At 40.7% G+C, this 13,523-nt stretch overlaps 1 protein-coding gene across 1 annotated transcript in view; it reads right to left on the bottom strand.

Annotated features, from left to right (window-relative positions):
* XDH (xanthine dehydrogenase) overlaps positions 1-13,523 on the bottom strand; it is a 79,137-nt gene that overhangs the window by 53,788 nt on the left and 11,826 nt on the right. The window contains exons 5-8 of the mRNA XM_020972351.2: positions 9,928-10,054; positions 7,713-7,774; positions 1,192-1,260; positions 461-547 (exon numbers count right to left, since the gene is read on the bottom strand). Coding sequence (XP_020828010.1) covers positions 461-547; positions 1,192-1,260; positions 7,713-7,774; positions 9,928-10,054 — 345 coding nt within the window. The remainder of the gene's footprint in view (positions 1-460; positions 548-1,191; positions 1,261-7,712; positions 7,775-9,927; positions 10,055-13,523) is intronic.

Here is a 13,523-nt window from a genome sequence, read left to right as displayed (position 1 = left end):
TCCCTGAGTTCAGTGCAACAGGCATGGTTATTGCATACTTAACAAATATCAGGAATAGCATTCAAACCCAGGACTACTGGGTCTCTGCCAATTACCTCATAGCTGGTTCTGGTAGAGACAGTAGAAAAATCTGTATTTGGCTCCTTTTTCTGACCTAGTTCTGACCTTAATCAGTACCTGCCATTACAACTGTCAAAGTGAAACTGCTTTGGTGATAAAACTGAGAGAACAGATTTATGAGATATCATAAAACTAGGCTGAACAGTGAGGTAACTTTTTTCTTTTAATAAGAGAGCTTCTCTTCCAAGGTGACTCTGTGCAGTTGGAAGAAACAATGATATGGGTTATATGGTCATAGAGTCACCTCACCCAAGCATCCAGGGTGTATGAAGGGTGTATGAATATGTATGTAATATGTTCAAGTTACAAAGGTTCATTCCCCCTTTGGGACATCACCTACCATTAACTCTGGTGGGAAGATTGGCTCCTGGGTGGGATCTAATGGCAGGAATTCCTCTGGATTGAACAAAGATGGTGAGAGAGTTAACTGTGAAAAAAAAAAGTAGAGGAGGATAAGATGAGAAGAGGAGGAGGAGGAGCAGGAGGAGAGGAGGAGGAGGAAGAAGAAGAAGAAGAAGAAGAAGAAGAAGAAGAAGAAGAAAGAAGAAGAAGAAAGAAGAAAGACAAGGGGAAGAAGAAAGAAGAAAGACAAGGGGAAGAAGAAAGAAGATGAGAAAGTAGAGGAGGGAGGAGAAGGATGGGGAAAGAGGAGAAAAATGTGGAAAAGGAAGGAGAAGGAAGAGGAGGAAGGAAGAAAAAGGAGGAAGAGAGGAATATTTGGAAGGAAGAGAAGGAAGAAAGAAGAGTAAGAGGAGAAGAAATGGGACTTGAATTCTCTGCCTCCTTTTAAAATATCTAATAATAAGAAGGCTCTTGCAGGATTCCCTTCCCTCACCTACTGAAGGAGGAGCAGAGAAGCAGAGATGAGAAATGACTTTGCAGTCTGCTTTGAAGTAAACCCAGGGATACACAGGGAAGCAGACCATGAGAAGCACTGAGCGGGATATCTACAAACTTTGCCATGCCCTCTCTCTCCCTTCCCAGCTGGCAGCCACTTGGCAGTTTTCAGTTGCACAGGCTCTGACCAGGATGGGGGTAGGGCTGAGGGGGAGCGTCAAAGGCAGGGCTTACCGTGCTACTTTCGTTTTGATTCATGCAGCAGTTTGGTTTATCTCCCTTTCCTCCACAGCATCCTCCATCCTAAGAGAACAAGGAACATTTGCATTTACTCAGAAACTTCAGGGCTAAAGAAAAGAGATTCCCTTTCAGAAAACTGCAGGCCCTGTTTCCTCTTCCTGGAGTAAATGAGTTTAAAGGAGACCTCCCATCTCACCTGCCTCCCCGAACAAGAGCTGGTGTCTATATTAGATTTTCTATTGCTTGATCTGCTCTAATCACAAGACATTAGTAAATCAACAAGCCGTTTGTAATAGGCACATTACATTGTTATGTAGAGGGGATACAAAGTTCACCTCTTGCCTTGAAAACTGAAAAAGCATCTGGAATGATCGCCTTGACTTGAGTCTCTCCCCACTTCAACCTCTTCTCCACATGGCTGCCATAGTGATTTTCCTAAAGCAAAGATTGGACCGTGCTACTCCCTTACTCAAGGAACTCCCCATGATTCTCTATTACCTCTAACCTCAAATAAAACCTCTTCTTTTTGGAATTTAAAACCCTTCACAACCTGGTTCCAGCCTACCTTTCCAGACTCATTATGCACCTTTCCCCTTCATTTGTACAGCCAGCCTGCCTTTTCTGTTCCTCAGACATAACATCTCATCTCCTATCTCATGCCTATAATGCATTTTCTTCTCACCAACACATCTTAGAATCCTTCATTCCCTTCAAAGTTCAGTTCAAATGCATCTTTTACATGGAGCCTCTACTGATCCCCTTAGCTGCTAGTACAGCCCCTCCCCCAACAAATAACATACATATTTTGTATATACTTATGTATGTATTTATGTATATATATGTTACGTTATGTACATACTTATGTATATACTTATATTGTCTCCCCCAAAAGAATGTAACCTCCTTGAGGGCAGGCATTGTTTCATTTCTGTCTTTCCCAGTGCCTAGCCTATAGCAGGTGTTTATCAGTTAAATTGATTGATATTTGAGTTTAACAACAATAATAATAATAGCTATCATATATGTAGCACCCACTAGTGCCAGGCACAGTGCTAAGTGTTTTACAATTATTACCTCATTTGATCTTTACAACAATCTTAGGAGGTAGGTGCTATTATCATCCACATTTTACAGTGGTGGAAACTGAAGCAGACAGAGACTTAAGTGACTTGCCCAGGGTCACAAAGCTAGTAAGTGTCTGAGGCCAGATTTGAATTCAAGCCTTGATGACTATAGTACTAGGCCTCCAGTCACTGCACCACCTATCTGCCTCTTGGTTTAATCTAGTTTAAAGGAATCAAGACATTCGCAAACATTTAGTGAGTACTTATCATGGACCAGGCATATGGAGAGGGGATACAAAAATGGATGTCACCCATGTGCTGTCAAGAAACATCCATTTGATGGAGGAAAATACAAAAAGGTATCGATTACCTTTTGATACAAAAGAAAGGGAAATAAGAATGAAGGGAAGAGAGAAGTGTTATGAGAAATTTAAGGAGAAAGGGAGAGATCATTGTTGGCTGAGGGAGTGGGGCAAGAAAGGCTTCAAGGAGGAGGTGGCACCTCAGTTGGGCCTTGTAGGAAGGAGGGACTCTAACAGTCAGAGACTGAGGAGGAGGAGAGGAGATACTGGTCCATTCCAAGCACTGGGGGCTGTTATGAGCAAAGTCATAAAGATGAGAAATAGCAGGATGAGGAGAATGGAAAGATAGACAGGAGTCCAATTTGACTCACTAGAGTCTAGCATGGATGAAGGGGACAAAGTAACATGAGATAAATTTGGGTAGGTAGGCTGGAGCAAGATTCCGTACGGCCTTGAAGTCAAGAATCAGGAGTGTATATTCTATTTGTCAGGCAATGGGAGTCACTGAAGGATTTTGAGCACAGGAGTGACATGATCAGCACCATACTGGACTGTGAGGTTTAAAGGAAATTTCATCTATTATTTCATGAGCTGCTCCCCCCTCTCTTTGAAGAGTCAGGGAGGATCTTGTGTCTGAATAGCTTTTCTGTGAAGAAGCAAGCTCCTCTTATCTTATCGTAGTCTTACATGTGACAATTCTGCCAGCATTAAAGCAGCTGAGCACGTCCCCAATTAGAAGACCAACATTGTGCAGACTTTGCACAGGGCCCCGTTACTAAACTTTCATAGGTTTCTTGCTGAGAACATTGGGATGCCACTCACCCAGAGTCCTGCCCTATCTTCTCTAGATAAAATGCTGACAACTGACAACTGACTACTTACCACCATTGAACAACTTCCTCTAGAAAACTCCAAACGAGATGACCCACTCACAACATTGTGAGGGCTCACAGTTCTAAGAAAAAGTTTTTAAAAAGGTTTGTAAGGAGCTTTCCTTGCAACAGCCTCATAAGGCAGATTGTACGCATTTTGCAGATGAGGAGACAGATTTAGAAAGGTGAAGTGAATTGCCCATTATTACATGGCTAGCAAGGAGCAGAACTAAGGTTCCTTGGTATGGTAGAAAAAGTCCTGTCTCTGGAATCATAGCATGTGGGTTCAAATCCCACCTCTCACACCTACTACTTGGATGGTTTTGGGGAAGTTAGCCAAGCCTCAGTTTCCACATTTATAAAATGAGGGCGGTAGAATAGATAGCCTCTGAGATCTCTTGTAGCTGTGGATCTGTAATTCTAGGTGGGATAGGATTTCCCTTTTACCATCCTACTTCTGGGTAGTGGTAGGCACTGTGTATGTTGTATTTTTATTTGCATTTTATAGGAAAGTGGCACATGTTATCTTCCCATTAGAATGTAAGCTCCTTGAGGGCAGAAACTCTTTTTTTCATTTAATTTTTATCTCCAGCTCTTAGTACAATGTCTAGCACATATTAAGTGCCTACTGCCTGTCATTAATAAATCCTGTCTGTCAAGATCACTCACTGTGACTAACTCTAGGAATGGAACCCAGAAACTTTGATTACCAGGTCAGATGGCTTATAATAATATAACATTGATATAATGCTTTAAAGGTTTACAAACACTTCACAAGTATCATCTCATTCCATTCTCACAAAAACCATGGGAAATGGGTGCTATTATTATCCCCATTTTACAGTTGAGGAAACTGAAGTTAAATGACTTTCAAAGGGTCATACAGCTAGCATATGTCTGAGGCAAGATTTGAATGCAGGTTTTCTTTACTCTGGGTGCAGCACTCTATCCACTGCACCAACCTGATTGTAAATAAAGCATTTATATAATGGTTTATTTGCAAAGCTCTTTATATACATTATCTCATTTGAGTGGCACAACAGTCACTCCATAGGTATGGGGGAAGGGTATTCTCATCCCTACTTTACAGAGTGGATTGGGTGTGGAGTGTCTTAATAAGTCCTCTTATAAATCCCACACGGAGCCAATCACACACAGATAATGAGTTCAGTTGAATTGGTAATCAGTGTCATTTGCAGCACCTGTAAGCCTGGCTGGTCTGCTGAGTTCTAAGGAAAGCTAGGTCCTGCATTTCTTTAAAGAATCAGCTTCTTAAACATTCTGCCTCTTCCAGGAACCAGCTCAGGACATGCTGTAATTGGACCATAGGAGTGGAAAAATCCCACTGTTCTCCAACAGGAACACTTCCCTGAATTGGGCTGATAACAGAGCAGTCTTGTGAACAGAGAGCAGGCTGTAAACAGCCCTGGGCTTTTGGAGTCCCAAGAGCCTAGTTTGAATCTCACCTCTGTTACTTATCACCTTTGTGACTTGGAGAAGTTATGCCAACACTGAAAGTCTTAATTTCCTCATCTGCAAGCAAAGAGGGTGGATTAGTGATCTCTAAGGCTCCTCCCAGCTTAATTCTAAGATCCTGGACTCACTAAAAACTCAGGTAGAATTGGTAAATGCTTCACGAGTGAGCCAAACTGGGAGAACAATTTATATGTGACACTGTAGAGAAAAACAATTCAGAAAGATAGATCAATGTAATGATAAACCAATATTACAGAAGACCAAGTATGAAACACTCTACTCATCTCCTACCAGAAAGGTGATGGACTTAAAAAGGAGAGGCCTGGCCACATGTGAATTTGTTTTACTAGACTATGCATATTTATGACGGTTTTATTTTTCATTTTTTTTGTTGATTATGTTGTTCAAGGAAGGGAGTGGAGCAGTAGGAGGCACAGATTATAAATGCATGTAAAAGCAATAAATAAGTTATTTATTTATAAAAATAAGAAAACACTTCAAGGGAGTTACAAAATTGGTTTCCCCTCATAGTATCTAGATAAAGTAGGAACTAACTTGAGTAAGTTTGGAGGCAATTGCTTATCCTGACCCAAGAGTATGTATTCCATGCTCCCCATGGCCACACTCCCTAATTCCTTGCATAGGCTGTTTTGTCAGGGGTCAATCAGTCCTTATATGGTATCTGACCTGTGCACTTATGGCCCTAGAGGATTTCTAAGTTCAGTGAATGAGAGATGTGGATGGGAGGAGAAGGAAGGATCAGCCACAAAGGCAAAGATCACCCCACATAGTAAACAGCCGTAACTCTCCCTGGACCCTGTCCTTCTCTGTCTGCCATTGTGGTACGATGGCAAAAGCTCCTCATTTGGGTGCCAATAGTTCAGTACCTGCCTTTGTGACTCACCACTTGTGAACAAGTTACTTAACCTCTCTGTGTCTCAGTTTCCTTATCTGTAAAATGAGGTTGAACTACATGACCTCTGAGGTCCCTTTTTAACTCTAGATCTACAACACTTTTTCAATGTCCCTTGGTAAACTTCCTCTATAGTTAACAAACTCCCTCCCAACCTAGATCACCTCTTTCTTGCACATTCCTTCCATCCTTCCAAAGACTAGCTTCTTCCTGAAAAAATCATATTTCTTAGCACCCTCACCAAGTCTTGGTGCTCTTTCTCTTGTACCCCCTAAAATACTGATCCAGAAGGAGGAAGAAGAGGAGCTGGCATACTACTTACTCCTCACAGCCCTTTCAGACTCTCTGCCACCATTATTCAGCAACCACTTCTTCCTTAAAGTTCATGTCCAAGAACTGATACTGTCTGAACATAGATTGACGCATACTCTTTCTTTTTCTTTTTCTTTCTTTCTTTCTTTCTTTCTTTCTTTCTTTCTTTCTTTCTTTCTTTCCTTCTTTCTTTCTTTCTTTCTTTTTCTTTCTTTCTTTCTTTCTTTTTCTTTCTTTCTCTTTCTTTCTCTTTCTTTCTTTTTTCCTTCCTTCCTTCCTCAAAACTTTTTTAAAATATTAAAAATTGTTTTAACATGTAATTGGGGGAAAAATAAAGTATTATTTAAATAGTAAAAGCAATGGCCATCAAGGCCCATGCAAAAATAGATAGATAGATAGATAGATAGATAGATAGATAGATAGATAGATAGATAGATAGATAGAGAGAGAGAGTTCATGCCAACCTGTCCATCTCCTTGTTCTTTTCCTTTGTGGACTGCTAGATCATTCACTCACTCCCCCCTTCTCTCCAATAAATTCCCTACCTGGCTCATAGTCTTTTCTATCACCTCCTGACCTTCCTGTTTCTCAACCTTCTTAACTCCCCTGATGACTGCTGATAAATGTTTAACAAGCAGTTATCTGAAAAGTAGGTTCACTTTTAAGTTTGATCTGCATTATTAATATTTTCACCATTACTTAAGTCTAGACAATCAATAAAATAATCAATCAAGACCTGATGTGGAGTGTTTGCAGATTTCTGAGGTATAAATGCTCACACTGAAAATTTAACAATATGCTTTTATGAGTCAGTACAATTTGGCTCCAGCATGTCTCTTTCTTCACCTCTAGTCTATCTGAGCCATCAAATCCTCCTCTCCCACCCACTCCATCTCACTCAACTAGACCAGCCCCAGACACCAGAATTCTTAGTTATGGCACTGGATTCAGCAGATGTAGGTGTTTATCATAATCAGCAATACCTCTTTTCTATTGGGATGTAAGTTTTACTAAGCACTTTTGTCGCAACTCTAAGACATAAAGAGCATAGATATTATTAATCTTGGTTTTACAGATGAGAAAACTGAGACTTACAGAAGTTAAACAACTTTCCCATAGTCAACAATACAATTTGATTCAATTCCACAAGCATTTTCAAGCACCTACCAAGTACCAGATACTAAGGTAAGCACTAGGGATAGAAAAACACAAACAAGTCCCTGCCTTCACAGAGCTTCCTACCTACTTGAGAGGGTAAAGGGGGAAGGGACAATATGAAAATAGGTAAGTAAATAAAATGTGTGTATATATAAAAAATAAGTAAAAAGGAATTTGAGAGGAGGAAGAAGACCCACAACAGAGAAAATCAGGATTCTTATCAAAGGTGGCCCTCAAGCTGAATCTAGAAAGAAACTAAGGGTTTCCAAGAAGCAGAAGTGAAATTAAGACCATTCCAGGTAGGCCTGAGGGACAGCCATTTACTTGAACAAGCCAATCCTGTTGCTACTTTAAATGTATGTCAGCCCTCCTCTCCCCATGCCAAGAACTAGGGTAGCAGTTAATCATTGGCACTTACCCTGGCAAACGTCCTAAAGCCCTGAAGGATGGGTCTATAGCCTGTACAACGACACAGGTTCCCTGTGGGGTCAAAACAGAAAAGCAGAGATGCCTGTCAGTAGTGATGCCCAGCGAGCAAGGAATTATAAGGAGAGTGGATTGGAGGGTTAGGTTGGTATATCTGGAGTGTCGTGGGATCACAGATTTAGAGCTAAAAGAGACCTTAGAAGGCATTAAGTCCAACCTCTCATTTTACAGGTGACGAAACTGAGGCTAAAAGGAGTTAAGCCAATAAGTAATCTGAGCCAGGATGCATCTATCTGCTGTAGTGCCTAGCAGCCTAGGAGCCACCATTTGGTAAGTTCACAGGGACAGATAGTCCCTGCCCTCCACCCCAACAGGATGGCCACTGTATTGGGGCAGCTAGGTGTCCCACTGGATAGAGCGCCAGGCCTAAAGATGGAAAAACCATAATTCAAATCCAGCCTCAGACACTTAGTAGCTAAGTGACCCTGAGCAAGTCATTAAACGCTTATTTGCCTCTGTTTCTTTATCTGTAAAATTGGGATAATAATAGCACCAACTACCAGGTTGTTATGAGAATCAAATTAGATAATAACTGTAAAGTACTCAGCACAGTGCCTGGCACATAGTAAGCACTACATAAATGTCAGCTGCTATTATTACGATTCAGGTATTTGTCCCCATTTATGAAGACAAACTGAAATGCCTGTTGCTTCTGTTTGCTAAGAAACAAAAATCTCCTTCTTCACAACTTAATATTGATTTCTGCCTTTATTACTGTCCTGAAGTAGCAAACCCCCCCACCTCCCACTTACACAATATACATACTTGTAATGGAGGAAAATAGTAGACATTGGAATATTCATAGAATGGCGGCTCTAGAGCTTCTCAAACCAGCTCTTCATCGGCCCTTAACCTCCCACTGCTCCCTCCATCTCCTGTCCTGGGAGAGGACCCACTGCAGCCCTTCACCAACTATGACGGAGCCAGTAACAGACCAGGGCCAATCCAAAGAGGAGCCCCAATGGCTACAGCCTGCCCTGGGACATGACTTTCCCTTGACACTCTATGTACCTTGCATATAGCTCTTTTCCCTGCTATCTATCCCTATCAGAATGTAAGCTCTTGAGGTCAGGTACCACGTTTTTGCCTTTTTCTGTATCCCCAGGACTTAGCACAATGTCTGGCACATGGTAAGCATTTAATAAGCGCTTGTTGTCTGACTGGGGTGAATATAAGGATAAGATGTAATAATAACAACAATAGCTAACATTTATGTAACACTTTAAGATTTGCAAAACACTTTTCAAATATAATCTCATTTTATCCTCACAACAACTCTGGGAGATAGGTGCCATTATTATTCCTATTGTATAGACTAGGAAACTGAGGCAAGCAGAGGTTAAGTGACTTGCCCCAGAGTCACAAAGCTAATAAGGGTCTGAGGTAGGATTTTTAGCTTGGGCAGCCTGTCCAGCACTCTATCCCCCCAAGCTTCCTAACTACCTATCCTCAACAGTACAAAAAATCTTCCCAACAGGAAAGGGTTTACATTCAGCCAAATCTTAATCCTGATCCTATGGATTTAAGAAATTCTCTCTGTTACTGGAATCACAGAATCTCAGAAATGGAGAGGAACTCAGAGGCAAACTAGTCCAACCCATACCTAAACAAGAATGCCTTCTAGGACAACTCTGACAAATGCTCCTAGGATCATGGGATTCAGAGTCAAAAGAGACCACAGAGGTCATTAAGTCCAACTATGAACCCTCCAGCCTCTGTCTGAGGATCTCCAAGTCAGGGGGAACCTACCACTTCCTGAGGCTATCCGTTCCACTTTGGGGTAACTAATTCTTACTAAGTTCCCCCTAACTCTACTACATCAAGCTCAAATTTTCTTCTTTTGCAGCTTCCACTCACTGTTCCTAGTTCTGTTCTCTGAGGCCAAGAGTAAGGCTAAGCCCCCTCAATCATGGTAGACTTTCAAATTCTTGAAGACAGCTCTGCGTCCTGCCTAAATCTTCTCCCTCTTCCAAACGGTGGCATCTCCTGTTTTACTTCTCCCAGCACTCCTCATTTTAAGAGACCAACCTAAGTCTTAACTTCAGCCCTGGACTTTTTTTCCCCCTGCAGGATCCCCAGTTCCAAGTAATCCTCTATGGCACTTCCCTGGACTGCTGTGGAGGACAGAGTGGGGATGGACAACAAACCTTGGAAAGCATTCTCAATCTCCTCCACTGTGGGCTCAGGGTTGTTCCGGAGGAGAGTATACATGCTCATGACAATGCCAGGGGTGCAGAAGCCACACTGGGAGCCATGACTTTTGAACATTCTCTCCTAAAACAAAAAGTACGAATTGTTGAACCAGATGACCCAACCCAAGGCTTTTACCAGGGCTCACACAAAGTCAGTTATTCAGCCATTAGAATTTATTATGTACATGCTACATGCAGAGAACTTGAAGAGGTACAACGTTTAGATAAGATGGAGTCCCCTGTTCTCATGGAGATTACCTGAAGTCCATTAGGGGAATAAGACAGAAATACGGACATCTATGAAACCAAATGCTACATCATAAATGCATGAGAGATTCAAAGCAAAATGCTTTGTAAATGCACAGTAAAGTCCAAAAGTTGGATGGACTGTCTCAGGACAGTTGGATTCCATCTCTGGAGGTCTTCACGAGGAGGCCAAATGGCCACCAGGTATAGAGTGTAAGAGAGATTTTTTTTCTTTAAGCATGGTTGGACTAGTGGGACACTTGGGTCCCCTTCTAATTTTGACTCTGTCCAAATGCAAACATCATTAATGATTGAGGCTTGAGAAAAAGGTGTCAGTGAACTTTAGGAGGCTCCCTCTACATAAAGTGACCACGTATCCTAGGCTAGCTGGGACAAGAAAAAACACTTTTAATAAAGCCTTGCAAAAGAAATTCCTGTTGTCAGAACACATCTCCACATTTATTTTTTTCCCCAAAAAATATAGTTACCATACCAATTGTTCTTATATTGTTCAGTTGTTTTGCAATTGTGTTGAACTCTTTGAGACCCCATTTGGAGTTTTCTTGGCAGAGATACTGGAGTGGTTTGCTATTTCCTCCTCCAGCTCATTTTATAGATGAGCATACTGAAGCTATCCTATACTATACCCAACCAGTAGGTATTAAGGAGCTACAGCATTGGATTGTTTAACCCAAATTCCAATGCCACTGTCCCCTTAAGTGCAGTGATCCCAAGAAGTTTAGAAGGAAGGTAAGAAATGGGAATTTTTGTTAATAGGAGTTGTGATGTAATGGGACTACTCTATCTTTTGAGCCGTTGGGAACTTTTCCTACATTGGAGGAGCTCTCCGATATTTATTTCCAATTCAAGGTAGGAAAACCACTAGACTTGTAGTCAGAGAACCTGGGATTAGGATCTGAGTTTAAATCCCCATTCTGCTACTTATGACCTGTGTGACCTTAGGTCATGCTTAACATCTCTTGCCTCAGTTTCCTTATTTTCAAAATGCAGGCACTGAACTCAATTCATTTCCCTTCTAATTCTAAAACTATGATTCTATGATCTTGTAGTAGGAATACCTAAAGAACAGATGGTTTTACTGGTCCGTTAAAGCTCCTAGATGGAAGAAATTGGAGGGGAGGGAGGATGTAAAGGAAATTCACATTTAACCTGACAGAGCCTGAACCAGACAGTTGCAACTTTTTTGAAAACTCATGTTTAGGAAATCTCAGTTGATCCCCTATGACCAATAAAGGTAACATGCTTGGTAAGGGTGGTTAAAGGAGGAATTTTGCTAAACACCTCATTGGGGCTCATTTAATTAGCTGAGATTTCCAGTCTTCTAGGAATAAGGATCTGTTTCCCTATGTGAGAACAGATGCTAGGCAGATTATCAAGACAAAGCTTTTCATTCTACCTTTCGTCTATTATTTCAAAGCAAGTAGAAGTATTCATTAGTTTTTACATCATTCCTACAATTTTAAGCAAATAAATGATACGCTGTTTTTACTGCTAAAGAAACTAATATTTCTGGAAGTGAAACAACATCTTCATGGGCATTCAGTGAGTCAGAGGTAGGCCCAAGGAATAAAGCCTCCTGGAAGGATGTTGGCCACAGAACAAGGAGTTTGGGGACTTTTAATGGGAAGATGGAGGACTACAAGTAAAATGAGGCACATTAATGTCCCGTATCATCAAAGAGTTATGAAAATTAGGGGGTAAAGGGCAGGGGCCAAGGGAATAAGAACATCTAAATCTTAGATGTGGGCCTAACATCTTCCTGTGCTACTGAAAGAAAGCATTTAACTACTCCATTCCTCACTTTCCCCAACTGAGAAATAGTGAGAACAATGTTTGGCATCTCCTTACTTCAAAGAGGAGTTTATTTCTGTCACCCTACTTGCTGTTTTCCTTTGGTTAAAGAGAGGCCTTTACACATAAGAGACCCCATCCTACACTTTGAGCCCCCCTCCATTGGTCTTGTTCATTTCTACTTTTCCATTAGAGGGGAAGCCTTAATTAGCTGCCAATAGTCAGTCAACAAGCATTTATTAAATGGGTCAGGATCATGTAAGTATTAGGGATTCGAAAAAAGACAAAACAGGTCCCTGAAATCAAAGAGCTGGAGTTTTAACCAAGGCAATAACATGTAAATAACTAGATGTATGTTAGCTTGATTAGATAGATACATAGATAGATAAATAGATGAATGGATAGATGAATGGATAGATGAATGGATGGATGGATGGATTTATCTGACCTCAGATACTAGCTGTGTGATCTTGGACAAGTCACTTAACTTTTGTCTGCTTCTATTTTCTCTGTTTCTTCACTTCTCCCTTTTAGTTTCTCTGGATTCCCTCAAGATTTAGCTCAAATCCCATTTTCTGCAGCCCCCCCCCCAAATCTGCTATCACCTTCTTTTCCCATATTACGTTTCATCTAATAGAGACAGACGAACAGATAGATAGACAAATAGATGTAGGTATAGATAGATGGATAAATATCAGATATATATATATATGTAGATATGTGTGTTGTGTATATGTATGTGTATATATACACACATCTATATATACATTCACTGTATATATATTTTTTTAAAATTTTTTTTTTAGTGTACTTAATTATCCTCCATCAGCATGTATGTTCCTTGAGAGCAAGTACTATTCTGGCCTTTCTTTATATTTCTAGTGCTTAGCATACTGCCTGACACATAATAAATGCTCAATAAATGCTTCTTGATTGACTTAGGATCATAGACTTGAAGATGGAAATGACATTAGAATTCATCTAATTTGTCCAGATCTCTCATTTTTATACATATGGAAACTGAGATTAAGGGACTTGCCCAAGGTCACATTATTAGTAAGTAGCAGACCAGGAACTGAGGTCACATCCTCTGCCTCCAGATGCATCGAGCTTTCTACAATACCATACCACACTGTGTGACACATTTATTTGTGTTCGTCTAATAGCCCATGAGGACAAGGCCTGCAGCTTCTCTAAACTTTGTAGTTCACCCCATTTCCCAGTTCAGCATTTAAAATGTTTGTTGACTGAATGAACATAATTTTGCAAAAATACTATCCTTTGCCAGATCATGTGTTCCCATTTTTGATTCAGAAAATAAGGTCATTATAATGGGAGGCCTCACCTCCCATAACCATCATGAGTAGAAGAGAGAAAAGGCATCATTTCCAGTGCCTAGCATACAGTAGGCACTTAATAAATATTGATTGATTAATTGATTTCCTCTCTTTTCTTTACTTTCTAGCCTCTTCCTCCTACCAAAATGAGGGACA

The sequence above is a fragment of the Phascolarctos cinereus genome, unplaced genomic scaffold (assembly GCF_003287225.1).
Source record: "Phascolarctos cinereus isolate Bilbo 61053 unplaced genomic scaffold, phaCin_HiC Scaffold_2;HRSCAF=192, whole genome shotgun sequence".
Taxonomy (NCBI): domain Eukaryota; kingdom Metazoa; phylum Chordata; class Mammalia; order Diprotodontia; family Phascolarctidae; genus Phascolarctos; species Phascolarctos cinereus.
This window is presented reverse-complemented; position numbering and strand designations above follow the sequence as displayed.